Source organism: Pygoscelis adeliae, unplaced genomic scaffold (assembly GCF_000699105.1).
Source record: "Pygoscelis adeliae isolate BGI_AS28 unplaced genomic scaffold, ASM69910v1 Scaffold24, whole genome shotgun sequence".
NCBI lineage: Eukaryota > Metazoa > Chordata > Aves > Sphenisciformes > Spheniscidae > Pygoscelis > Pygoscelis adeliae.
In genome coordinates, this window is record NW_008824806.1 from 397,133 (window position 1) to 423,711 (window position 26,579).

Genomic DNA, 26,579 nt, shown 5'->3' on the forward strand with positions numbered 1-26,579 from the left:
TGGCGGGGGGCGAGGAGGAGGGGGACAGCGACGAGGACGGCTGGGATATCGGCGTCGTGCGGCATGAGCTGCAGGTGGGGCTAAGCCTCTCCGCTCCCGGCGCCCTCGAGCTGGGGCCTGCGGCCGGGCGGTCTCAGGGTGGGGTAACGTGAGGGAGGTGGCGTCGGCCTGAAGCCGCGGTGAGGGGAGTGGGGCTCGGTGGGTCTCACTGAGGAGGGTGGGGGTGGCCTCAGGGAAGGGCTGCGGCTGGCATCTCCTCTGCCATTATTTCCTAGCAGGGTAGTGGTGGTGTACCCTTAATCCAGGAGTGAATAAAACCTAAATCTCGGAGGTTTGTTTTCTTATGTAAAACCTTAATATTTATTTAAAACACTTTTCTTCCCCTTAATAGACCCTAGTCCCTATTTCAACATGAGAATAAATTTGAAAGCAACCGGAGGCCTATAAAGCTGTTTTAGATCTTAAATCCCTGAGACTGTTTCTTGCTACCGTGAAGATTTAAGTGATTTTATTGCAGCTAATAGGTGTGAGGCATCTGGCAGTGTGAGGTAGAGGGAGATTCTGCAAGGCTTTTTAGCCGCTGGTTTGTCTCATGGCTGGAATTGGAAAATAGAAGTAACTGAATACTTGCCGTACTCTTGCTAAAGGTTATAGTCAGTTTTTCAGGGGCCTTGATCTTTAAATCGAGGCTCCTATCCAAAGATACATGTTATTTGGAAATTGTTGACTGAGTAGAACAAAAATAGGGCTAAATTATTACATTGGCTGTTTCTCATCTTTGGTTTTCTAGACACTAAGCACTTATTAAAAACTTTACAAAAGTTGTTGGAAATATAGACTACGATGTTCTGGGGAAAATGGTATAATTCTGGGTCTTCATGTTATGACTTCAAAACTTATAATGAAATATGACTTCCCTTCTTTCCATACCCACTTCTGTCTGCAAAGAAACTAGTGAATAGTCCTCCACTTATTGGTGTATGTAGGAGTTTTGTATAGTCTAGATAACGCCAGCAGCAATCTTCAGCTGCAGCTTTAATAGAGAACAAATCTGTGATGCTTTTGAAAGGAACTTGAATCAGGCAACTGTCTGATGCATAAACTAGTCTTTTGGTCAGGGCATTTTTCAGCCAAATTGTTTATGATGCGGCAACACAAACACCTCTGCCACCACAGGAGTAGGAGGAAAGAGGAACAGTAACCCTTTCCAGCAGTGCTGCAAAGATTCATGCTGTGAGTGATCCAGACTCATGCTGTATTAAGCCAAACAGCTAGTCATTGAGCTACGTTGCCCCAAACTCTTAACTTTTATGTCTGATAGATATATGTTTTTAATGCTGTGCTTTGCAACCTATGAAATGTACAAAAAAAGTACAGAAATGCATTGCAATATTTTCCTAGTGCCAAAAGATGAAAAGGAATCTTAATTGAAATCAAATACCATTAAAAAAAATGGAGAGCAGCGTAGGAGGGTAGCAGTTCTGTTGAGAAAGAAGATATTTACATTTTCAGAGAATGGAACCTTTCTGAAAAGTTAATTTAAAACTTACATTTTACAGTAGACCCTAAGCAGGTCTACAGAGATGGAAGAAGGAAAGTCTTACCTTGCTCTCCACCCACCCCTTCTCCTCATTGTCCTTACAGAGATCACTAGTGCTTTTATACTGAAATCAAGCTGTAGTTTTTACCTTGAAACAGTTACTAGGTTTTGACTTAACTTTGCTTTGCTTATCTAGCAGTTGGATCAAATGTTGCAGGCAGACAAGAATGACGCGTTAAAGAAGGCTCTGTTTCATGGTGATGTGTCATTAATTGAAGAACTCTTAAACTCCGGTGAGGAAAGTCAGTTATGAAGTTGAATATTTTTCATTGAACTTGGCAAGAATTCTAAGGCTTCAAAGTTTCTCGTTTCAAAATAATGTGTCGAGTGCATGTAGGAATATGTGAATGTTTCCAGTACAGGATATAAACTCTTATTTTAATGATGAAATTACTTTTTCAGTGACTCAGCATGTGGTATTCCAGCATATGCCTTCTAATTTATACTTATTTCGTTGGTCAGGAGCCCTGAAAATTGAGAAAACTATATTGTGTGAAAAATGAAATAAGGTGTTTATTTGTTTTCAGATGCATCTTTAACCTGAAAATATCAATTACAAACACTGAATTTGAGGTGGCTTAAATTGAGAGTGAATATTCAGTGGGTGATCTTACTTTGGTGTTGAAGGTTTCAGGGTGGGGGGCAGGAAGGGGAGGCTGGCTTTTTTGTTTTAATGCTCCCCCAGTTTGGAAATTCCTTTTTTTTTCCTCACTCACAGGACTGGTGAGTTTCTGGTATGTGCCCTGTGTAATACTGCTGTCCTGGCAACATCAGCTGGACAAAGATTTTGTGATTCCGAAAGGTCTAATAGGGTTTATATGGCATTTGTCACTAAAAAGTAGTTTGTCTTAACACTAAAAGCCTTTCTCCCTGTTCTGTTACTCAGTATTTGTCTGTAATGTGTTTCTGTTATTCAGTGTTAGGAGGATTGGATCACTTATTGAAGCATCCAGGGCAATCAAAAACTGCATAGCTGAGTTGACCTGCCTAGTGATAATTGTCAGGGAGTTCTGCTTCGGCAAGCAAGCAGAATATAGTAGCCAAGAGCTTGTTCTCTGAGGAAAATCTGTCTTATGGCTGGAAGAAAGTAATTTCCTCGTTAGCAGTGGGTTTTTCTGAGTTTTAAAACAATGACATTACTTGACCTTTTAGAAGACTGTTTCTCACCACAGTGGGGGAATGGTTTGCTTTTTAAATTAGGTAAAAACTATTGCACAGGCTGAAACACAGAGGTGTAATACTGAGTGAAATACATCTTCTGTCTTGCTTTGAGAAAATATGTTCTTATTTATAGGCAGAGTTTTTAGTGATGTCTGTGCATCAGATTGCTCAATTGTTTTGTTACAGCCATCCATTTTTAATTGCTTGTATTTCAGTCAAACAGCAATAGTTCACTTTCTGTGTTGATGCCTGCTACATAATGAGCAGTTCTGTGCTGTTATAAGATGAAGATAGGTATCTGTAAGAGCGTAAGGTCAGGCCAAAGATTCCTGTAGTCTTGTGTCCTGTCCCCTGAAATGCACAAGGCAGTATCACAAAAGAATCTATCATTTCCTGAAAATATGATTAACAGTAAATTTTCACCCATCCAATACTGTCCTGCAGAGCAGTAGAACACAATGCCTCTCTAACAGGGAGGTGTTTCTGCGGAAAGGTAACATTGTCTGTCAGGGGATCGGTGCTCAGTCAGATTAAATCTTTGCCTCCAAAGTTGCCTTTAGTGTATGTTCAGTAGAGCTTGTAGGAGGCTCGCTACCAGCGCTCAACCAAACTCAGGGTTTGTGTTGGAAGTGGATTTCCTAGCAACAGTCGGGGCCGTTCTTTCAGGTGGAGTGAGAACGTGTTGTCTTCTGGCTTGCTTAGCCATTGCTTTAAGAATCTTTGGTGCTGAGACAGTTTTACAGAGCTCCTTTAGGAGACTGACAAGCACAATGTCTTCCCTTACCCCTCCTATAAAATGGCAACATACTAAGAACAAGTTTCTGAACTACGTGTCACAAAAAGTAATGCAAGCAAGTAGCAGGTTTAAAAATGACTTGGGCATTTTGGTCTGCTTTGGGAGTAGAATACTTAACACCATGTAATTCATATGTTTGTTTTCCTCAAATGGAATTAAAAGTTATGACCTCATGACAGTTTAGGCTGATCAAAGTTATAGCTACAGGCAAATCCTCTTTCCTGTTCACATTCAGCAGTCTGTTCCACTCCTATCTTTGCATGAGTGCTGGAGCTCATCTTATCTTTTGTGAGCCAGTTCAGGGAATTAAAGTAGTAGTAAACTATGGGAGTGTGGGGGGTATGTGTATAATTTTTCAGCCAGTTTAGGACTCTGAACCCTGAGTCAGATGGGAACCATAGCTGGCCCTGCAGTGGGAGACATCGGCAGCTCTGATTTAACTCAGCTTTAAGGTATTGTGGAACCACAGCACGAAGTGCTGACAGACTTAAAAGAAATAAATACTTCTAGTAGAGAGAAGTCTTCTAGAATCAAGCATTTTGGAACTTTTTTCCTCAGATAAATTTGGTCTGAGTGTCACTGTATTCTAATACTAAGAGCGTGTCTTAAACTAAATGAGTCTTTCAAGACCTCTTTTTTTTTTGTGTCAAACATGGAATTATTTAGCATTAAAAGCTGTATGTAGAGGTTGATCGTAGTTCTTCAGGCATTACCTTGTTAACCTTTTTGAATTTGAGGTTACCTTTTTCTGTATAAAAACAGCCTTTCTACTGTAACTGTTAGCCACAGTCAACAAAATAATCTAAAAGAGGTACCGGAGAAACTGTAGTAAACACAGAAAGAACATCATTCTTTTGCTGTTCTTTTGCTTCGCCATTACTCACGTGCTTCATATAGTTTCTGCTGTGGAGTATGTCTGGGACCAGAACATATTTCTCCCCGTTCCTGGTTAAAGAGGAGGATAGTTGCCTGTTACTCAGATTGTAGGAAAGAATGTTGTATCTGTTTTGCCTCCTAGACATAATTTGTGAGGTTATGTGACTGGCAAGCTCCTCTGCTCACGCCCAGAAAGGAACACAGAGGGGCAATGGCAGGTGGAGGACCCCAAATAACACTGTGGCCCAGCTCCTCCCAGGCCTGTCATGGAAGCCATCAGCCCATCACAGGCTCACCTCCGGAAGCCCAGAAGAGCAGAGAGGCCCAAGGGCAGGCAGGAACTCAAATTGTGGACTCAGAGGAGGGGACTCCCAGGGCTGTCATAGGGCCCCGGTGCCTGGGTGCCAGCGAATGTAGAGACAAGTGAGTGAAAGGATGTGCCAGCCACAGGAGTGGGACGGGGTCAGAGGCCCGTGTGTCTGTGATGCCAGCAGCTAGAGGAGATATATCTATCCCAAAGGGGAGCAGGACGAGACCATTGGTGCTTTCTGTGTTCACATGAGTGCTCTGTCTGTCTGTGTTGATCGGTGTGGTCAGCGGTGTATGTATGTGTGTGCCTGCTGGGAATACACGCTCAGCATCAATACTGGTTGGACCTTGGGGTGTGGAGCTGCGGCAGCCTCACCTCTCTCTGGCTGTTGGATCTGGCCTGATTTTTCACTAAAATTTTTTTTCTGGGCTTCACTGTTGCCTTATAGGACTTCTTAAGGGCCGTTTTAAATGCTAAACTAGCGCTGCTTACTTCAAAAACAGCTCATGTAAGAGAGAGTCTGAGTAGTAACCAACGGGAGACATTTCTGGTTCAGTCAACAACTCCTACAACCATGCAGCCAAGAAGCAACATGACTGTTACTGTTTCAGGTGTCCTTCCTTTGTCTTCCTATGAGACTCTAGCTGGTTTGCACTGTGACTTTCACACTGCATGGTACATCGAGGCAGTCACTACAAAGATGGCAGGAGACCATGCAGGCCAAACAAGCTGTAACACAGCTTTGACATTCCATTGCCAAAAAGACCATTCTACTTCTAGAACTTAGAAAAAGCACCGGCATCATGGCAGATGCCGTCTGCTATAGGTGTAAAGAAAGCAGCAAGGAAAATACCTTCTCAAGAGTTTTAGTAAGTCTCTATATGCCTGCCAAGTAGATCTTTCATCACTATTGTTCAGATATGTATTAAAATAAAAAGCTCTAGATGGGAGCTCTAGTTACATGGACTGCTTTTCTTCTTAAGAGGAAAAGGGACTTCTTAAGGCTGACAGAGTGCCAGCTTTCTGGTATTCCTTTCCTAATAGTGTTACTTCAGTGAGCTGTTGGATATCAGACTTTCTAAATTCTTGAAGTGACTCATCTACAAGGAAGTTCAGATATGACTGCTAAGGGATGCTTGTTGGCTCCCTTCGTAGAACTTGGCTGTGGGCTTCAATGACATGTTTTGTATACTGCAGACAAACTGGCATGCTGTGACATTAAGGGCTGCAGATAGCAGTATGCATTACTAAGAAGATTTGATTATAAATTCTGTGGCTTGCAGGTGTTAGAGGTGCCAGAGTCCTTTAACACCTGGCTTTCATTGAATGGTTACTTCTTTACTGAGCGCTTCTACAACTCCAGTGATCTTAAACAGTTGAAGAATCAACCCCAGAGCAGTGACCTGTTACTCCCTCAGCTTTAATGACTTTATGTTGCTACACTGAGCACGTCTTTGCAAACTACCAAGGCAGGGAAAGTAAATACACATTTTGCGTGAACAGGTATGCATGTAACTCGACTGTCACAAATTGCTTAGGACAGTTTTGGTTTTTTTCAGAGCTGTCTCTTGTAAAGAAGTATTTTTGATTATCTATAATCACTGTTGGACTAATATGGAACCAGCTGATGGAAACTTATAGAGGAAGTAATATTTGAGGAAGGATTGAAGGAAAGATGATTCCTTTTACTGCAAAAATGTATAGAGATTTTTATTTGAAAGTTGTCAGATGAGTATCTCGGTCTGGTACTTGGTTCTTGGTGAATTTGGGAGGGCTGTCTGGCAAGCTTACTTCGAGCCACAAAGGAAGATATGGCTGTTAATAAAGAGTAACAGATCTGGTGATTGTGACTGAATCTTGCATAATCTTCTATTTCTTCTTTCTATTGAGATAGTATTTTGTTAGTACTGAATGCAAAACAGGTATCTGCTAGTTAACTGCCTTGCAAGACAGAGAATAAAAGGAGCTGTGAAGCAGGAAGACCCTAGTCAATATGATCTTAATAGCCTGACAAGCAAGTAAGCTGCTTCCACAGCAGTCCACTTGGCTTGGCAAGAATCAAAATTTTTCATTTTGATTGGGGAAAGCTATTGCACATAAGTGGAGAAAACAGAGATTCTGTGCACTTCTCTGAAGTTATTTTTGCAGCTAAATTTATTACTTGCATTTTTGTTAAATGTAGTCTTTCTGTGGTACTTAACTTCTTGGATTGAGAACTGAGCTTCCTTGGTGTCAGTTCTAAAAGTTGTTTTCTGGTATTCTAGATAAAGGTGTATTAAAAAAATGAAAATGGTATGAGACTTCTCTCCCTAGGACTAAACGCAAACAGTGTATATAACCTTTGTAACGATACATATTGAGAGTAAGGTTCATAAAATGCATGTTTATTGTGGTACAGTTTTATGATTTTAGTATCTTAAATTTTGACAGGTATAAGCATAGAGTCTAGCTTTCAGTTTGGATGGACTCCCCTGATGTGTGCTGCCAGTGTGGCTGATTTCGCAGTAGTGCGTCTTCTTCTGGACAGAGGTGCTAATGCATGTTTTGAAATAGGTAAGATGTGAATGAAAAATACTGGCCAGTAATGCTCAGTACCAGACATTGTCCTATCCTTATTCTCTTTTTACATATATAGGGAAAAAATCAAAGTTCACAATGGAACTGGGACCTAGTTTAGCTTTCACAGTTTTGAAGTAAAAGTAGTAGTTTTAAAGTCAAAATTGTGTTCTTGGAGCTGAGCTGGATTCAGTTGATGGGTTTTCTTGTTCTTTCACTCTCATTTCTTGTTCAAGAATTCTAGGATAAAGTTGTAGAGTTAAAACTTCCTTTGTTTGATCCTGTTACAAAGTATGTACATGCAGAAGCCAGCTAGAATCCCGAACAACAGGAATAGCTTTCCAGTTCGTGGGAAACTAGTGTGGACTTCTATAAAACCAGAGCACAATTTTTCTGTTAAGTGACAACTGTTCTTCAGTGTGTTGCTGGGTCACCTTTTTCTGCAAGAGTTCAGTGTAGCTTCTTAGTAATATCAGTTCCTCTGTCAATTTTTATGGCTTAATAGTACTTTTTCCTACTTAAACTGTGGTTATTTTCCTTCTTTTTTCATTATGTTGGAAGATTTATCCAAGTTCAAGAAAACACATTGCAGTACAGAAGAAACTGATGTGACACACCGTACTGTCAAGTGCATAAAAGCAGTGATCTTATTTTCCAGTAACTTGCTGATAATTATAATAGTAGTAGACTGAAATGCAGATGGTGCAAATCTGGCTCTGAAAATTTTCTTTAACTTAGCAACTGATCAGAGTATGAGATTAGAGTAGATTGTCTGCACCAAAAGCAATCGTGCCTTCAAATTATTGTCTTTGTAGCCAACTTCAGAAAACTTCCATGTGGCTGCCTACAGCTGTGGCTGCCTACAACTCATACCTGTTCCTTGTTTATGGCTGTAGAGAGCTCTAAATGGGGCAGAAACTGCTACGGGCAGCGGTTTCAGCTGACCAGTTAACCAACGTGTATGGCATTTTTTCAGTGTGTGACCAACTGCGTTTGCCCTAAGTGGCACCTTGCTAGGATCAGGTTTCTCAGCTTGTTTCCCTGTTAGTCTGTGTGGGGAAACAGTAGCTAGGGCATATGCGCAGCAGAGTACTGTCCAGCCAGGAACAGTCTTGCAAGTCATTGATTCAGGTCAGGCCATGTGTGTTCAGTAAAGCTATGCCATCCAAAAATGGTACTAAATGTCACCAGTCCTGCTGCTTTTTTTTACATCAGCAGGCAATCACGTAAGTGATCCTATACTAATTACCCTATAATGCTTATAATCCTAATAATAGCTGTACTGTTAATCACCTTTTGTCACGTTTCAGTCATTCTTTGTAAGTCGTTACTTAATTTTACCCTTTTTGGTAGTCGTGAAGAACAGGGAACTAATGTAGCATTCACTGTGTGATGGGATCAGAATGTAGCATCTTTGAGGAGTAAATTCATGGCTCTTCTGGGTTTTTCAGCTAGGCTGAACATAAACTGATCTTTTTTGCAGTCTCCTACCAATTTTTCTCTGCAAAAGAGAAACCTGAGAATTCTAAGGTGTTCCTTCCCCTTCTCTTGCTCGCATGTATAAGCTATAGGTAGGCTAACAGAAATGAATTTCCCACTCTTTATCACTACCTGAAATACTGAATACAAATACAACTACAGGTTCCTCCTAAATGTCATTCCCAGATTAGGGGTGCTTATCACTACCTTTGTTCAAAGTCCTGCCATCTTTCCATTCATGTTGTTATTGATAACCAGGTTAAACATTTTGAGTAACAATCTGTCAGTGTATCAAGTAATTTACTGAGATGTTAATTGCTTACTGTTCAGGAGTTTAAGTGACTTTCTGAAACTTGATTTTTTATTTAACATACTGATTGATGTGTTTTAGAACTTCTACATGAGGTAGTTGAAAATTAAAAGATGGTATATTAAAAAAACAGATAAATTTAAATGCAAAACTGAAGTCTTTGGTTGGAGGGGTGCGGGACAAGAAGTGGTGAGAAATAAAGAAAGTAGAGCAGATGGGGGTAAAGTACATAACAAACTTCTCGTGTTTAAATATAATAAAATCTGACCTCAGTTGAAGAATAAAGGTGTTAATACATACAAGGTCTTAAAATTTCTGCAAGAAAGTTAGAAGATATGTTGTAACACTTCATGGTATGGTCTGAAGTAGGTACAACTAAAATCATACTTGTTCAAGGCATGTTTGAACTTGTGAACAAGTTTGTGCAATAAGCAAAACGGGCAATTATTCAAATGGCAGTCTTCTAATAGACTCGAGGGCCAACTAACTTGCTAAGGTCCTTGAGTTGTGATGCTTCCCACATCTCTGTAGGAGAACCATGGGAAAGGACATCTCCCCTGTTCTGTGGGCAAACAGCAGTGGTGTACAATTCTGATTTGTGAGCAAAGGTGGCATGTAACACCCAGCTGGCTTCAGAGCTGGAATAAATACACTGGTTCCTCCTGATGAATCTTTATGGACTGTGTAGATGGTCTTTAAATCCACATCTAAAACCATACTTTTAATCCTCCTCTTGCCACTACTGTGCCATAGTAGTCTAGTTTAGTAAACTTACTTCCTTCTCCTTAAGCCCTATAATAAAGTCTTGTTACTTCAACTGTCCTTTGTATGGGCCTCTGTTCTCCCTAAAATTGATGTTGCTATGTGTTTATAATACATTTCATGCACTTTTTTTTATCCATTGCAGTTAAATTCCTGTAAACTGTTTCTTCCCTTGACTGTATTTTGGGGAGAGGTGGGGAGGAACAGGGAGTGAATATACTGGTGTGGAACAAGATTTGAGAAACAAGCATCTATAGTTAAACTCCTACTGGGTTTTTTTGGGTGCCTAAGAAGTATCCTAAACTTCAGTAGGAGCAGATGCTTTACTACTGCGATTCACTCTGATCTTTCTGCGTATCTTCAGTTGCCTTTATCTTACCTGATAATTCTAGTGACTTTAACTGGAAGGAAAACAAGTTTCTTACCCTTTTCTAAATGTCTTAGAGTATCAGAACGCGATTAACAACTCTTGCAAACGTAAAGGCTTTTAAAGGAACTTCTGGATTAGCATGGTATTTACATATGTAATTCTCTAACTGTAAGTTTCAAAACAGATAAGTACACTGTGCTGATGGCAGCATGTACTGCGCATGCTTCAGAGGAAAACATCTTGAAGACTGTGGAACTGCTTCTATCAAGGAATGCTGACCCTAACCTTACTTGCAGGTACCAAAAAAACCCATGTCTGTGAATACAGCATAAAATTTAATATTAATATACGGAGACATCTTTATAGACATAGCTGCTGTTGGTTAAGATGACGTGTACTTCATTAGCTTTTTGTAACTTTGCTGCTGTCTGTGTAAGGAAAGATTTGTGTCCAGATATTTATTTCTCCTAGTACAGTCATTCATCTGAGTAAATAAGACTATGATCAGTTTTATCAAATTTAAGTATGTTCCTCAGCTGAACAAGATATAAATTTAAGATTAAAACTAATCTTAATACTTTGATAGACTGCAGTATAAGGGCAAGAAATATGTCCTCTGCCTTTCCCAAATCATATTGCCTCTTCTGTATAAGGATGTAAGTTAAATCAGTTAATTCTTTATTTAAATTCATGTCCTCCTTTTGAGCTTTTTGTGGGTATCTAGCTATATTCCTCTCATAGACAGCCTCGTATAGAAAAAGAAAATTTCTCTGTGAATAGAATACATTTATTCCAGTGCAATCTGGAATAATCCAGATTGAAAGGAGATTTAATCTCCTTTTAAAAACAAGTAACAGCTTGTTTCTTCAATTACCACTTTGTGTCTCAGCAGTCTGAAGCAGTGGATTGTGAGTTGTCTGTAGTTGCATAGTCTGATGCAATGTTTCATTTTGCATCAAAAAGAAAGAAATTCTGGGCTATCCCAGGATAAACTGTCCTCCCTCTGCTGGAAAAAAAGATATTGTTTGGGTCAAATTGAAACTGCTTGTTTTTCAACTAACTGAAATTCATTTTTTATACCACAGCTCTTTCACCACGTTACCTGAGATATGTGGACTGTGTAGCCCTCTAAAAAGAACAGAATTGGAGGCCTGTTGGTTCTCATTAGTAGAATTGTATTACTCTGGGCCCTGAACCTCACTGTGAGCATAGTACTGATAGACAAGGAGGAAACATAGTTGTGCTGAAGTGCCACTGATGTCTGGTACCAGATTTAAATGCCATTCATTTATTCTTACCAGAGAGGCTAAAAATTGTTCATGAAAGAAGAGAAAGCTACAGACTCTGAAATAATTACATATTGTTGCCGTCAGATAGCTGGGTGTTAGGATAAACATCCTGCTTTAAAAAATGGGGGAAGTCTTGGCATTATTAAACTTTGTCCTGGGTATTTGAAAATGTAAGCCAGAGTGCAAAGCTGCAGGTTTACATTAGGAAAGACCTTTGGCTAAACTTTGGGGGAGGGGGGGGGATTTGGACTCTGACAAAGAGATGGGAATTTTAAGGGCAAAACTTTATTTATAAACTTAGAGTACGTTATGCATAGTTGGTCTTTATATACAAATATTTATTTGCTATCTCTGTTTCCTAAGACCTTGCGCTAACATGTGAGTTATGCTTGCATACACCAGATACAGTGCCCAGTTGTGGTTTTTTTCACTTTTGCAATCGTAGTCTTTCTCAAATGAAAAGATAAATTAAGTGACAATCAGATTCTATGTCATATTTGTACCAAACAAAACTAGAAGTTAGATGGCAAGGTCTGGATTTTTCAAAAATCTTCGTGCTGCCTTTTTTCCTTTCCAGTATTTGACATCGGTGCATACCGCTCCATCATTAGAACTGCTCGGGCAGCAGCTGCTGCTTCTCATGGGCTTCTTTCACTGTATTCTGAAACAGTGGGATTAAGCACATCAAACCAGGTTCTGTGAAGGTAAGGGATCAAAACAGACCCTCTATATGGCACTGCAGTCCCACTTCACCCGTTTGATTAGAGCAAGCAGGATGTTCGGTGGGAGGACATTAGAACTGTCAGTGAATTGAGATTATTGTGAGAGTACTTCCTGTGTGATCAGCTTACCACAGGTATTAAGAACTAAGCTTCACAGTATATGGCTATCTCAGCACTTAAGAACTGGAATGATTTTAGGAAGCTTCTCTTTTGTCTGCCAACAACTGGAATGTGTATGAATGCAAAGCAGAATACTTAACTTTGATGTAAGGTAGAGTTTGGTATTTATGCTCACTCTGTTGGGCTGTCAGGGCAGTCAGTAGGCTTTTTTATTTCATGTCATCTGGAGGTGATACACAGAAACCTGACATTTTTTTTTGTCTAATTCATGAAGTGTGCGTGGAGCAGGGAAGAACTAATGAGAAGTAAACTGATTTTTGACATGCAGTCTAAGAAAGAAGATGGGTTTAGGGGTGGGTAGGTAGATGGTTTCTTTGCAATAGGATAGAGTACTGAGGAGAAAGTATTCAGTAGAGTAACTTCTGAAATTTTTGCTAAATCAAAATTGGGAACTGAATACTGATGGCTGTAAAAACAGTTTTGTTAATGAGAATGTAGTGTGTCAAAGCATAAGTGCTGACTGAAGAGTTTTGAAAGACGGACAAGAAGTAAGGAAATGGCTAGGTGAAACAAGAAGGCGTTAAGACCTGCTCTGTATAGTCTTTGTAGAGCTACTATAGCCCGAGTGCTTCATTTAAGTGAATGCTGCCTTGTGAAATTCTGCTTATCTTGTTTCATTCACCTCCCTCTTGCTCCAAAATGTGAATTATATACTTTATCCTTTTGTAAGGCTTGGAAATATTTAAGCAGTTTTTTTTTAAACCTCTTTTAACCTGCAGTGCTTTCTTAAAGGTACACTGGTTTTATTAATGTTAAGCTCTGATTTTGTTATAGGCAGAAGGAAAAGGCATGACCAACTGATAACTAAATTACTGCTGCTAGGAATACATGTCATAGGTTGTTCAGTAAATATGGGTTTTAGTAATTACATCCTCCAAGTTCTTGTTTACATAAAGTAGAGTAAAAGAAACCTAATGGCTTTACCAGTAAGGAGAGCGCTTTGAGTTGATGTTTCATGCCAATAGCTCTTTGTTAGAAGAAGGTACAAACAGGCGAATGACTGAAACCTCCTTTATTTTGACATAAGCTCTTTGCCTCTTGTTCTGTTTGGGATATGTGGAGGTTTGATTTTGTTTGTGTGGCTTTTTTTCCCTCACTCTTAAAATTTCTAGCACAATTGAGTCCTGGTCAATGACAGTCTTCAGTGTTTCTGCTCTAAAATGGTTATGAATTTTGTGTATGTTTAAAGAAAAGTCTTCAGAAAGTCTTCGATTTATTTTGTTTTCCTTTTTTTAGGGTGGGTATTATAAGAACTAGACCTTTGTCTGTCCTTTGTCATTGTACAGATTAAAAGTTGAGATTGAAGCATACTGTCATGTACATGAATGCATATACATGAAAATAAAATCACTGCTCAGGTCTGGTATCAAGTTGCCTACATATGTTCACTTATGCTTATGTTCAGAGCAGTTTTGAGGAGTATCAGAAATGGTTTATGATGAAAATTTTGGTCTATTTTGCCCTCTTGAGAAGATGATAACGGAAGGGGGAAATCAGGTAGGTCTCTCTTGAGGTTGCGTAGTCAGAATTGTGTAACACCTCAATTTTAACAAGATATTTATTGCTACTGATAAGATAGTAAGTCTGCACTGCCACATAATAATTTCAAAGACCTTGACATTATCGTTGTGTGATGGTTAACCATGCCAAATGACAAACAGTACGATTCAGCAAAGGCAAATAGCCTGGGAAAAGTTAATGCACTACAGTGCATTTTATGGCTGGGCAAGAAAATCGGGGAATTTAATACTGATTGAGTCAAGATCTTCGATCCACTTCAGAGCAAAAAATACCTTGTGATGTTACACTATATTATACTTCATGCCTTTCAGAGAGCTTTTTATTCTAGCACTGTGAACTCAGGACAGAAAGACATTTTATTATGTTGATCAAACATCAGGACAGCAGGAGTAAATATAAAAAATCAGATGCAAAATTACATTTATCAAAGTACTGTGTTCCTCTGGGCTATGTCCATATATCTCTTCCCTCCTCTTATCCAAGTTAGGGAGAAGTCAAAAGCATGGTAAATGTGTGAGTTCTCTGAGTTTGGAAGAGTGGCTTTTGAATGTAAGTGTTGAGGCTTGTTCATCAGATCTTTTGGTAGGGGGAAGGAGTCTAGACATCGAAATAGATGATTGTACTTTTCCCACCTAGTATTGACTGTACAGTGGTACCAACAGGCTTACAACTGTTGATCACAGTTTGTGGGTGGAGGTATAAAATACTCGGGGACAGTAGCAACATTAGATGCTATTTTTAACAGAGGCATTCTGACTATGTACTGTGGTGTTTTGGAATGTCACCGGAGCAGCCTTTGTGTAAAACAGAAACAAAACCTGCACTGAAATCCATTAGCATTATATCAGCAACATTCTGATTCAAGTATATTAAACTTCCTATCATTGCCACTAGCTTACCCTGCTCATGGGTTATTTGCATAGAATTGGTTTGGTTTTTTTACATGACAGAGAATTGCCCTTTCATTAGAAAGGTGGAGTAGATTTCACATGTATGTACTGAATTTCTTGGCTGGAGACTACCCCCACTTTGAAAGTAAAGTTGAAAATGGCCTGAGAAGTTTATGATTGTGTGGATAACTCATTTGTTTTTCTACTTTATGTTAAAGTATGCATGTCTTCAGCTAACCCAGCTTGCTTGTAAAAATGTGATGGAGTGAGGATGAAGGAGGACAGGGCAGGATAATTGGGAATGTCATAGTGTCCTGGTTTCGGCTGGGATAGAGTTAATTTTCTTCCTAGTAGCTGGTACAGTGCTGTGTTTTGGATTCAGTATGAGAACAATGTTGATAACACACCGATGTTTTAGTTGTTGCTAAGTAGTGCTTACACCAGTCAAGGACTTTTCAGCTTCCCATGCTCTACTGACTGAGAAGGCTGGAGGTGCACAAGAAGCTGGGAGGGGGCACAGCCAGGACAGCTGACCCAAACTGGCCAAAGGGACATTCCACACCATGTGACATCATGCTCAGTATATAGACTGGGGGAAAGCTGGCCAGGGGGGCCACTACTCAGGGACTGGCTGGTCATCGGTTGGCGGGTGGTGAGCAATTGCGTTGTGCATCATTTGCTTTGTATATTCTTCTATTATTATTATTATATTTCAATTATTAAACTGTTTTTATCTCAACCCACGAGTTTTCTCACTTTTACTCTTCCAATTCTCTCCTCCATCCCAGTGTGGGGGGTGGGAGGGAGGGACTGAGTGGCTGTGTGGTGCTCAGTTGCTGGCTGAGGTTAAACCACAACACATAGCATAGAGTTCTGCCATCCCCATTGTTAATTTTTATGCTAATCCCTTTTATTATCACATCCTTTGTATTTTTCTAATCATATGAAGATAACTTTGTAGCTGTCTACCTTCCCACCTCCGTGTGCTGTAGAACTTAAACAGATGCCTTTTTTAATTTTAAAACAATCACGTAAACCAGAAGCAGAAAGGTACAAGAACTGGCAATCTGAAATGAAGCTTAAAACTAGGGAACCTGAAACTAAGCTGTAGCCTTTTCCAGCCCAACCTTCTTACTAGAGCTGTATGTTCCATTCTCCTAACAAGTTCTGCTTCAAGAAGGTAGGGGACTCTCCTACCTTGCTCCAGCAGACAGTGCCTGGAAAAAAGCATCTTGCAGCTCACAGTACACTAAAGTATGTTCTTCAATAGTACTTGTTGTATAGGGTTTTCCATCTCATCACTTAAAACCCCAATAAGCCAGAAAAGGGGCAAATAGCTTTCCTTCTGTTGCTGTGGACACACTGTTACCGCTTCATTTCTCAGTTCCAAGCTTAATGTACAGCACTGGAGTGGTGAAACTGGCTCCAGGAGCTTCTGAAGATGTTTCCTGGTTATCTGAAGCAGTGGTCAGTTTGCAGATCGATAGGCTAAAATATTAATGTCTTGTAGCATCATTTCCTTGCTTTGGGATCTCAATAAGAAAAGATTGAGACTAAACTCATAAGGTTAAATTGTTTTCTACCTGCTGTATTTTTTTTCTAATGCTAGTGATACACTGGTCTAGTTAATAAACATATATCCAATTATGAGACTTTACATACAGCTTATACTTCTTAAGATTAGCAACCTGAAATACTGAATTTTCTATAGATATCTCCCGGATGGAAGGAAACCTGGGTCTAGATGGGAGACATCTTCTCTTCCTCTCTTCCCTCTTCGGAAGTTTTCCAGGAAGATGAACTTAGTCTTGCTTGAGAGCGTGATCCCAAACATAAGAATGTGTGTTTGTCAGGTGTGGTGAATTCTGCACCACAGATTCAGCTTAGTAGTAACAGACAGGTACTCGGGACATTTTTCAGTGAGATAGCTAGCTGTCACTGTATCACCTGGTTTTATTGTGGCTCGTGGTTATCCAGGATAAGAGGCTCCAAGTGGTAGCTTTTAGGGCTGTTCCATTCCACTTGCTCTCTTGTTGATTATGTTTTGCCCCATTTTTTTGACAGGATCAAGAGGTTCTTATAGGCTCACTTCATCTTGTACCTTTGTGTAGATGTCACATACAAAGTTTTGGATGGCGGCCCTGAAGGCTGAAAAATCTTTTGGTTTTGTCTTTTTCTCCAGCCTTAACATAAAAGCAGGGAGACCTAAAGATAAAAACAAACAAACAAAAAAAACCCTTTCATTTGCGTGAGACCAGTGAAGAATTTCTTACTTTTTATTTAGGTGCTGCACAGCTGGAAGCAAACATAGTTGGAACAGACATTATGCTTAATTAATAAACTGCTTATATGCTTTTTTAGGATTTTTATTTATTTATTATCACTTGAGTATCATGTTCAATATGGGAAAATGTCATGTGGCAAATTGTGCCATACAAAAGGACTTCACACGTGTTTGGACAAGAAGGTCATCTGCAAGCCAGATTGCTGAAACACAAATGTCTGCATGGTTCCTCAAAATGACGAAAGGATTCTTCAGATCTTTTACCTGGAATGGTTATCACTATGCTTTCTATGTACATTTTTAGATTGCAGTACGATGTACCAATACATTTAATTTCTCTTCAACTTTAGCAAGAAACAGTGGATTTGGCATCTTAAAGCTTGCTGTTGTATTTGCAGGGGTTCTTTGCAGGGTTAGGAAAACAAGATTTGTTTTTGCTAATGTTCTAGTCTCCCTCTTGTGGACGTACATGTAAATGGACCTTGCTTTCTGAGGTGGTGCCTATGCAGCATGTGTCCAAGACATTAAACGGTACCCCCTCATATATAGTGGTGCATAAGTGCAATTGCAAATTTATGCAGTACTATATATATTTCTACCCTGACACAGCTTGTAGCCTTTGAAATTAAAACTCGAACATTAAAATGGAATGCTTGAAGTACTAATTGCGTATTCATGTGGTGGACCTTTTAAATGTCATGTTTATTGGGTTTTCCTTAAAAATGGAGAAACTTTTTCAGTGGCTTTAATGTCATGGAGCTGTTGCCTTGATTTCAGATACCATATCTGCAGTACTGTGCAGCTGTAACCACTACATGATGTTCTTTGGAGAAAAGACTGTTCTGTAGCCTCTGGACTTTTGTTCAGTATTTTTCATTTGGAAAAGCAAAAGGTAATTGTGAGGTAGTAGCAGTGTGCATGTTTGGGGGGGGAAGTTGAGACCAGAAGAAACAAAAATGAAAACAGGCATGAATGGACTGTTTTTGCAGTCAGGTGTAAATACTTCAAAGGTGATAGCATGGAAAGCCTGTCAAAGGCTACCTGCCACTGAATAGAAATTAAGTGTGGTAGTGAGTGTCCTCATTGGGCAAGAAAGTTTGATTTTGTTGCTACAAATTATTAGTTGTAATCAACTTCTGTTCATTCTTTAAAATACGGATATCTGTAGATACCTGTATATGTGTATATATAGATATCTATATTTCGCTATCTCATCAGCTGTTAAGTTACAGGGGCAGATTGTAGAGTGTTTTCTCTATTTTTATAGTAATCTTCATAGGATCACAGGGCAATTCAGGTCAGAAGGGACCTCAGGAGGTCTCTAGTCCAACTTCTTCCTTAAAGCCACCTCCACTATGACATTGCGCTACGTTGCCATCTGGTCTTGAAACCTGCCAAAGATGGAGACTACAAAACTTCCCTGAGCAACCAGTTCCACTGATTGACTGTGCTCCATGATAAAAATATCTCCTCATATTCAGTCAGAACTTCTGCCTTTGCAGTGTTGATGGACTAAATCGAATTAGTTATAGACTGATGCAAGTCTTTTAATTTCATTACCAAGTTCCTTTCTCTTATTGACTGTATGTCTTGAAGGCCTGGTTGCCTTTCATTTTCCTTCTCTCCAAGTAATTGACTTTTTTCCCTGTCATAAGTCTCTTTCAAATTTGTAATATGACTGGATTTATTTCAGTGTGCTTTTAACTGTGTTTACATAAGGCAAAATATTATCCTTTTGTGAATGAGCAGAGCAAAGAAAGGTGAGCAAAGCCTTAGTTCTAGCAATACTCTGGAAGGAGGCAGGAAGTCTGTATTTTAAGACAGCTGCTTTGGTGTACATATGCTTTTCGGGGTCCCTCTAGTGGTCGGTATTGAACTTCTCATTAAGAAACAATATTGGAAAGAGCGACCCTCCGCTCAAGTATATCCTAACAGATAGAATAATCTTCTGACAGCAGATTTTTGACTCAGAGCTATACATTAAAAGCAATACATGATAGTTTTTCAGGAAAAAATATTGCATTTTAAGATACAATAAATTTTAATTGAACATCACTAGTAAAATATTTTAGCTTAAATCTGATTACTTCATAGTGACCAGAAACTACACAACTTTGTCCTCCAATACTGCATTTTTTTAATTCTGAAATCTTACGCTACCAAAGAATAAGTGTCAGGCATCTGGAAAGATACTTTTCTAACAGAAGCTTTTGTGCAGTATTTTTTTCTTTCGAAATACTCAGAGCAATTCACAATGGCTTCATCTTACAAGCATCTCAGTAGAAGCATAAGGTCAATAGACTGTTGTCATCATGGTTTTGAGATATAAAAAAAAAGAAAGAATAATGGGAAAGGTGGTGTCTGTTAAGTACTCACTTCAGCAATTGTAAGAAATAGTAATATATGTAGGAGACAAAGTGTCAACACGTACGCTTCTGGCAACAGAAAACAAAAATGGGATAAAGGACAAAAATATTTTGGTGAGCATTTAGTTTTAGTTCTGGAAAAGTTAAGATTTTTTTAGTATGGTATTTGTATGTAATTCTCTGAAGACTCCTCTGGGGGCGGGGGCGGGGGGGGGGGGTCTGAATGTTGATAATACATATGCACCCTGCGCTGTTGCACTGCACCTGTGCACACCGGCAAGAGTTGTGTGACCCATGATTCTTTTGCTTACACTGGTTTTACCAGACAGGGTTTTGCAAGTATGTACATAGTTGTTGTTCTTACTATTCTTCCTCTTAAATATTCAGTTGTGATTTACAACTTGACCTCCACAAAACTGCATATTTCTTTTCAGAACTTTGGATTTAAATTAAACTGTATGTAGAATTTGTCACTTAAGCTGTGTCTTTTAAAAATAATTTTTGAAGTAAAAAATGAAAGTCTCTGCCACTTTTTTTTTTAAATTGAGGCCAAAAAAATGGGTGATTTGCTGATATTCTCCGCTTTTAGTAGCGTGAAAACTCTGATCTGCAGTTATGCCTGTTCCCTTCTCATTAAGCTGGTCTATGTGCTAAATGCGAGGCCTGTTGCTGGGTCTGTGGTAGCAGCAGGAGGGATGGTCTTTAAAAACTAGTTTTGTGTAGTTCAGAACCAAAACAGAAATGGTTTAGTCGCCAAGCTACTGTATTTCATAGCTGGGACATGTTAAGGCAATTTGTGTGTTAATGCACTACTTGAATTTGGAGGTGATAAAACATTGAATTTTTTTTATTTATTTCTTCTAACTTTTTCTCCCAGAAGTACTGTAGGTCTATATTCTAACTCCTGGAAGAGACTTGTTTAGTTTTCTCTAGGTTTCCTTCTTACGGAGGACAACAATTGACTTCTTGACTTCATTTCAATCAGAAAATAAATCCCAACTCTTAAAATATTTAAAAATTGCTAACCGGACATAAATGAGTTGCTGAATCTGTACATTCTGTTGACCCTTGTGCTGCAGTGTGAATGTGGTGTCTTGGGCTTTCATCCTCTGATTAGTTCTTCTGCAGAACAGAGAATCTTTGCAGAATTGAGGTGCTCTACTTGATAATGCAGTTGGATTTTGATATCTTGAAATAATTTTTTTCACCTGTCCCCTTTTCTTTCAGGAGACAAATGACTCCGCTGATGTATGCAGCTAGAAAAGGCTATCCTCAGGTTGTTGCTCTTCTTGTTGCTCATGGATCACACATAAATGCCCAAGATGACAATGGATATTCAGTAAGTGATTTGCTTCTGTGTGTTGTAATTGATAAAAATTTTAAAAAGCAAGAACCCACAAACTTGTTCTTAAGTACAACTTTCTCAGAAATACTTATTGGTATATTCTGCTTTAACACCACTTTGAGATTCTTTTGCATTACTTGTCTTTGTCTTCAGATTCTGCCATGTAAGAACTTGTGAAGGTTGCATTATTGATTGAACCTCTGTTCTTTTTTGCGCCATATGTAAACTTGGTAAAACGAAGATGTTCTTTGCAGGCATTAATATGGGCAGCACAGTATGGACATAAAAGTGTAATTCTAAAGTTGCTTGAGCTGGGAGCTGACAAGAATCTACAGACTAAGGATGAGAAAACAGCAGCAGAGCTAGCAAAAATCAATAAACATTCAGAGGTATTTAATTTCATTTCTCTTTGAAATGCAAATTCTGTGTTTTGCCTCAAAAATCTGTTCATTAATTGTATTATTTTCTGTAGAAGTATTACTTTATTAACTAAATTATAGCAGCTAGTTGAATACTTGTGCTTTTACATCTATATAGACTACTTTCTGTTATATCCCAACCTTTCACAGGGCTTTAAATACTATATAGTGATGTTTTGGGAACTTTTTTTTTTTTCTTCCCCTAGAATCCTTGACTTCAGATTTAGAATATAGAACAAGGGATTATGCATGTTAGTAATGTTGATATGAGAAGTAGAAAAATAATGTGTTGTTTTTTTCCTGTCTGCCAAAGTGTGTGGGAGACTGTAGATATCAAACTAATTTGCAGTGTATAGTTTTTGATTGAATTTGGAAGGGAAAAGGCTAAAGCTAAAAAGGGGGGGAGTTGGTACTGGCCATCTTCAAAATCCATTCTTGGTAGGGAAGAAGGTGTAAAATAATGTAAATTTGTCATCAGATCATTGGAAGACCAGCCACTAATTATCAATGTAGAGAGAGAGCTGCTGAAGACAACATATATTCTCCTAAAATAAATCTCTTTACTGCTGTTACCAGATGATGCAGTGGATCAATCAGACCAGATTTATGTGTATTTTGCTTTGAGTTGCTCTTGCCAGTGATGTGGCTTTCTGCAGTGGCTCTTCAAAAACGTATAATTCACTCTAGTGAATTGTAATTCACTTTACAGTTTTCCTCCCTCCCTCCCCTTCCCAACTCCAGGGCTAGGCAGGAGGAAAAATGATAACTATGCACAAAGCTGTCAGTGTAGGCTAGCAAGATCAGTGTCTGAGGCTCAGTGATCTGTTAGCTCAGGTTACTGAAAGGGGCTACAAATGCTTTCTGCCTTTGATAAATGACTTTTTCAGCAGGCTACAGCCATATAATCTTATAACATGACTTTCTCTGACGTGGAGGGAATACAGGCTCCTCATACTTGAGAGGTGGGTCTTGCCTCTTGACCTGTGAAGCGCTAACTTTCACACAGTTACTGCGAAGTATTGCAGATGGTATTGAGATATTTAACAGTCATGAGCTTCTTCCTGCTTGGGGGTCTGCTCTTCAGGCTGTTGACAACCCGAGGGGCCATCATATAGACTATGTCTGCAGAAACTGTATCTGGGAGGGGAGATACTTTTCTTACATGTTGTACTGGGTGGAGTTTTTTTTTCTTCCTAACAGCATGTATGGTGCTGCGTTTTAGGTTTGTGACCAAAAGAGTGTTGATAACACACTAATATTTTAGCTATTGCTGAGCTTTTGCAGCAAGCATCAAGGCCTTCTCTGTTTCTCACTCTGCCCCCCACGCCCAGCAAGTAGGCTGGTAGTGAGCAAGAGGTTGGGAGGGGGCACAGCCAGGACAGCTGACCCCAACTGACCCAAGGGATACTCCATACCATATAACTTAATGCTCAGCAATAAAATTGTGGGGAGACATTTTTCCGAAGTGGCCATTGCTTGAAGACTGGCTGGGCATTTACTGGTCTGCTGGTGGGAGGTGGTGAGTGGTGGTAAGTGGTGGTGAGTGACTTCCTTTGCATCACTTAGGTTTTGGGGTGTTTTTTTTCCCTTCACTTATTAAACTGTATGTATCTCAACCCATGAATTTTTTCTCACTTTCACCCTTCTGATTCTCCCCCATCCTTCTGGGGGAGGGTGAGCGAGCCGACTGGGTAGGTGCTTATTGGCCAGCCAGAATCAACCCACTACACATACGTATATGTGTATATGTATATAAAACTGGCTAGTCACCTGAATTTCAGGAAAGTGATTTCACCATCCCTTTAGGTTTATTGAGGTTCTGCTTGTTTTGCTGAATTTTCTGGTAACTATCTCAAAACTCAGACAGGCAATTCAGTTTCTGGAATCCATCACTGATGCATAGTGATATCTGGCAGAAGGCTTGCTTCTTTAACCAATTGAAAGAATCCCTGTCTGTCAGATGTAGTTAACTTAGATTGTCAGTTGTAAATTGCTAAATGTTGGGTCCATACATGCACTGGAAATCGAGACATTAAAATAGTCGTATGCCTTGTGTTCTTTAGACAACTAATTCCCTCGAGTGTGTAAAACTCTTGTCTACAAACCACAAAACCGAGTATGTTGGTGTATTGCTGTTTCTGTAGTGACAGATGCTAACTTTTTTAGACTATGTTATATATACTGTTTTGCTCTGCGTCAGTTCATCATTGTGCTGGAATTTGTAATTCAGAAATGCTCTTGATAAACTCTGTGGGCTTAGCCTTAACTCCTCATTGTAGTTGTATGTTTAGAAAGTGGTGGCAGATGTTTCATGTTCCCTGTAAGTAGTAATTTATGGTAGAACTCTTTGTAGTCTTACTCCTGTGTATTTCTTTATGCATTTTGAGATTGAATAATAATTAATTCATTTTGGCTCCTTCAGATTTATAGTTTACTCTCTTTGGCTGCAAGTCACTTGCAAGGGAAATACCATGAAACGATTAAGCAAGAGGCTATCTACAAATTTCTGACAGCTGTCCCTGACCACAGAGTTGGGTAAATACAGTCATAGTGTAATTTTAACTTATAAACATTTCTTAGAGATTGTATTTGTTCATATCGATGATTAAGTTGTACTGATATATATTGTGTATTGCTTGGAGTGCTACCAAGAGTCCACAGTAAGTATATTAATGTATTATTAATTTTTCAAGATTGCAAAGTTCCTTTGCATTATAAACAAAGAGCGTGCTCTAGATCTTTCCTTCCTTACACTTTGTGTAAAGCATAGTAGAGCCAAGGTCCAATGTCACTTCAGTTCATTTCAGCTCTGTTAAATTTTTATGCTCCCCTGTTAAATACTCCTTGTTGTGTGATTACCTTCATTTGATGTTAAATTTTTGATGCTTTCACTGAATACCTGTTTTCAGCTTCATGCCACCAGGAAGAGCTGTGCCCTTTTCTTTTTTTCTGCATATATGAGAGTCAAAATTAAGTATGAACACCAGTTAAGCTGTAGAATTTTGCATAGTATGCCCCTGACCCTGAAGCTTGCAGGTGTTCTGTGACTGAAATCAGCTCCTGCTTCAGCAACTTCGAAGACCTCTGGTACGGTTTTGTCCCAAAACGTGTTGGCTAAGAAGTCCTCCACAAACCATCCACTTGCCTCCTTGAGCTGCATGGTCTTGAGAAAACAACTTCCAGCGCCCGTAGTCTGTTCTGGTTGGTCAGATTGATTCTTTGTGTCCCTGCTCAGCCAGGTCATGCTGAATTTGAAATGCCATAGTTTTGTATCATTACGCTGATGGCAGTTCACTAGGTAGCAGTTCACACTGAGGTAGTCTCAGTCTCAGACAGAATACCTCAGTTCGGACAAAGCCTTACCAGGTTCTGTTGCTAGTTGAATGTATATGTCAGTCAGATTTTCATTCTCTGGTGCTTCAACCACAGTCATCTTAGAGGTACTTCTTGGAGCAGAGGGGTGAAGGCTTTGCATGGTATAATCAATTATCTATGCTGTCCTCTCCGTTCTTGCATCTTGCTGCTCAGAGGTTCCTGAAGGCATTGTTCTGGGCATATCTCCCCATCTATGAACCAGGTCTCCCATGGGATCTGTCTGCTCCTTGGGGATCATCTTTTGAGTCCCTGTATACTTGCCATGAAGGTGACGTTCTTTAAATAGCTTGGTCTTCTAGTACTCTTCACAAAGATTCGTACTCCTAGATAGAGTCTGTACTTAATGACCTCAGTGTTAGAACAGATCTCTCTCTTTTTTTAATAGGTTTAGGTTATTTAGGAAGTTTCCCAGGCTTTTTCTGGTATAAGGAAATAAAGTAACACTATGCAGTAGTTATCCAAATGGATTTGGTGCTGTTGAAACCTGACGGTGGCTAGAAGACATTCTACCAGTGCCTGGGTAATCTTGATAACTTTTTTAAAATAAGACACTGAAATCCTGAAGCCGACTTAAAATACTTTGTGGCAGCCAGATGTCTAGCTATGCAAATATAATTCAGTATTAGGCAATTCTTGGGCTTCCAGGATTTCACAATGTTTCAGTAGTCTTTTTCTGAACTCTACTGGTTTTCTCTGCATCAGATGAGCAACTGATCTGTTTGTGTGAACAGACATTTCTGTCAAGCTCAAGGATTTTTATATTAACAATAGATAGTTCTGATGTTTCATAACTTTGAGCATTTCTGGTAATTTGTAATCAGGAAACAGTCCCCTGGAGTATACCAGATGCTTGGCTGTTAAATGCCTGTTCTTAAAATATAGCTTATCCGTTTCCACACACACACACACCCCTACCCCCTACTGAGTTCGTTTTTTTCATCTAGTGATAGCCAAGAGGTACACTGATACCTGTGTTGACTCCATCATAGTTCCTTGAGCTGGATGTCTCCTTCCTGCTGTTTGCCTGCATAATTTTCATCACAGGCTTTGCCAGTTGCCTTCTCAAGCCCCTGTTCTCTCAGTTGCTCCTAATGCATCATCTGGTACTGGGTATCAATTGTGCCCCACCATGCAGGGTCGGTGAGTATAACTTACCATCCTTGCTGTTGTCATCCTTTTGTCATCCTTAGGGTAGTGAGTGTAGCTTCAGTCATTGCTGTCTGCCATCCTAATTAGACAATTGTCCTGGTTCCAGAGCCCTGGACTATACAAGGAAATGCACATACCTGTCGGAATTTGCTTTCTTCAGCTCCTGGATTAGGTCCTTTTCTGGTTCAAGGGCTTTCAAGTTATTGTCTGGATGCTGAATAGCCCTTTCTTTGATCCTGGGAAAAAAATGTCCTTTCCTTGCACCTTTAGCAGAACCAAAAGTCTTGAGTTACCCGACGACTCCAAAAACCTTTGCAAACTGGGCACTTTGAATGCCTAAATAAAAAGATTTCATCGCTGCAGGTCATTCACACACTGTCTCCTCTTGCCAGTTGCGGGGCCTTGGCTGTACATACAATGTTTGGATGTGTATGTGAACTGCTTACTTCAAAGACTGGTGGTTGCTGTCTGTGTGTTGCGGGGGGAGGAATCGGGCAGAGGATAACACAATTCTACACAACTTCATGGTAGGGATGATGGCTTTAAACTCTATTAAAATGATTTTAAACTCTTTTTATATTTTGCCTGCTGGGAGAAGGCATGCTCACAGAATTATTGACTTGTTACAGTGTGGATGTTGTATAAACTCCTTCACATGTGATTTAGGGTGTCCATCCTCATAAAGGGTTAAGTATACTTAAATACCAGAAATCCTGGAATGCAAAATTCTCAATGTGCAAACCTGAAATATTTTCCTATGTATTTAGAACAATTCTCAGAAAGGTCTGTTTGGGGTTGGTGGTTTGGGGTTTGCGGGGG

The 26,579-nt window shown here is 39.5% G+C and overlaps 1 protein-coding gene across 1 annotated transcript in view; it reads left to right on the forward strand.

The window, feature by feature from the left end:
• Window positions 1–5: 5 nt before the first annotated feature.
• The window catches only part of ASZ1 (ankyrin repeat, SAM and basic leucine zipper domain containing 1), a gene marked incomplete at its 5' end in the record, with an annotated part of 41,764 nt that continues 15,190 nt past the window's right edge, over window positions 6–26,579 (forward strand). The window contains 7 exons of the mRNA XM_009324104.1: window positions 6–74; window positions 1,737–1,833; window positions 7,174–7,296; window positions 10,405–10,516; window positions 20,700–20,811; window positions 21,072–21,206; window positions 23,659–23,771. Of these exons, the coding sequence (XP_009322379.1) occupies window positions 6–74; window positions 1,737–1,833; window positions 7,174–7,296; window positions 10,405–10,516; window positions 20,700–20,811; window positions 21,072–21,206; window positions 23,659–23,771 (761 nt within the window). The remainder of the gene's footprint in view (window positions 75–1,736; window positions 1,834–7,173; window positions 7,297–10,404; window positions 10,517–20,699; window positions 20,812–21,071; window positions 21,207–23,658; window positions 23,772–26,579) is intronic.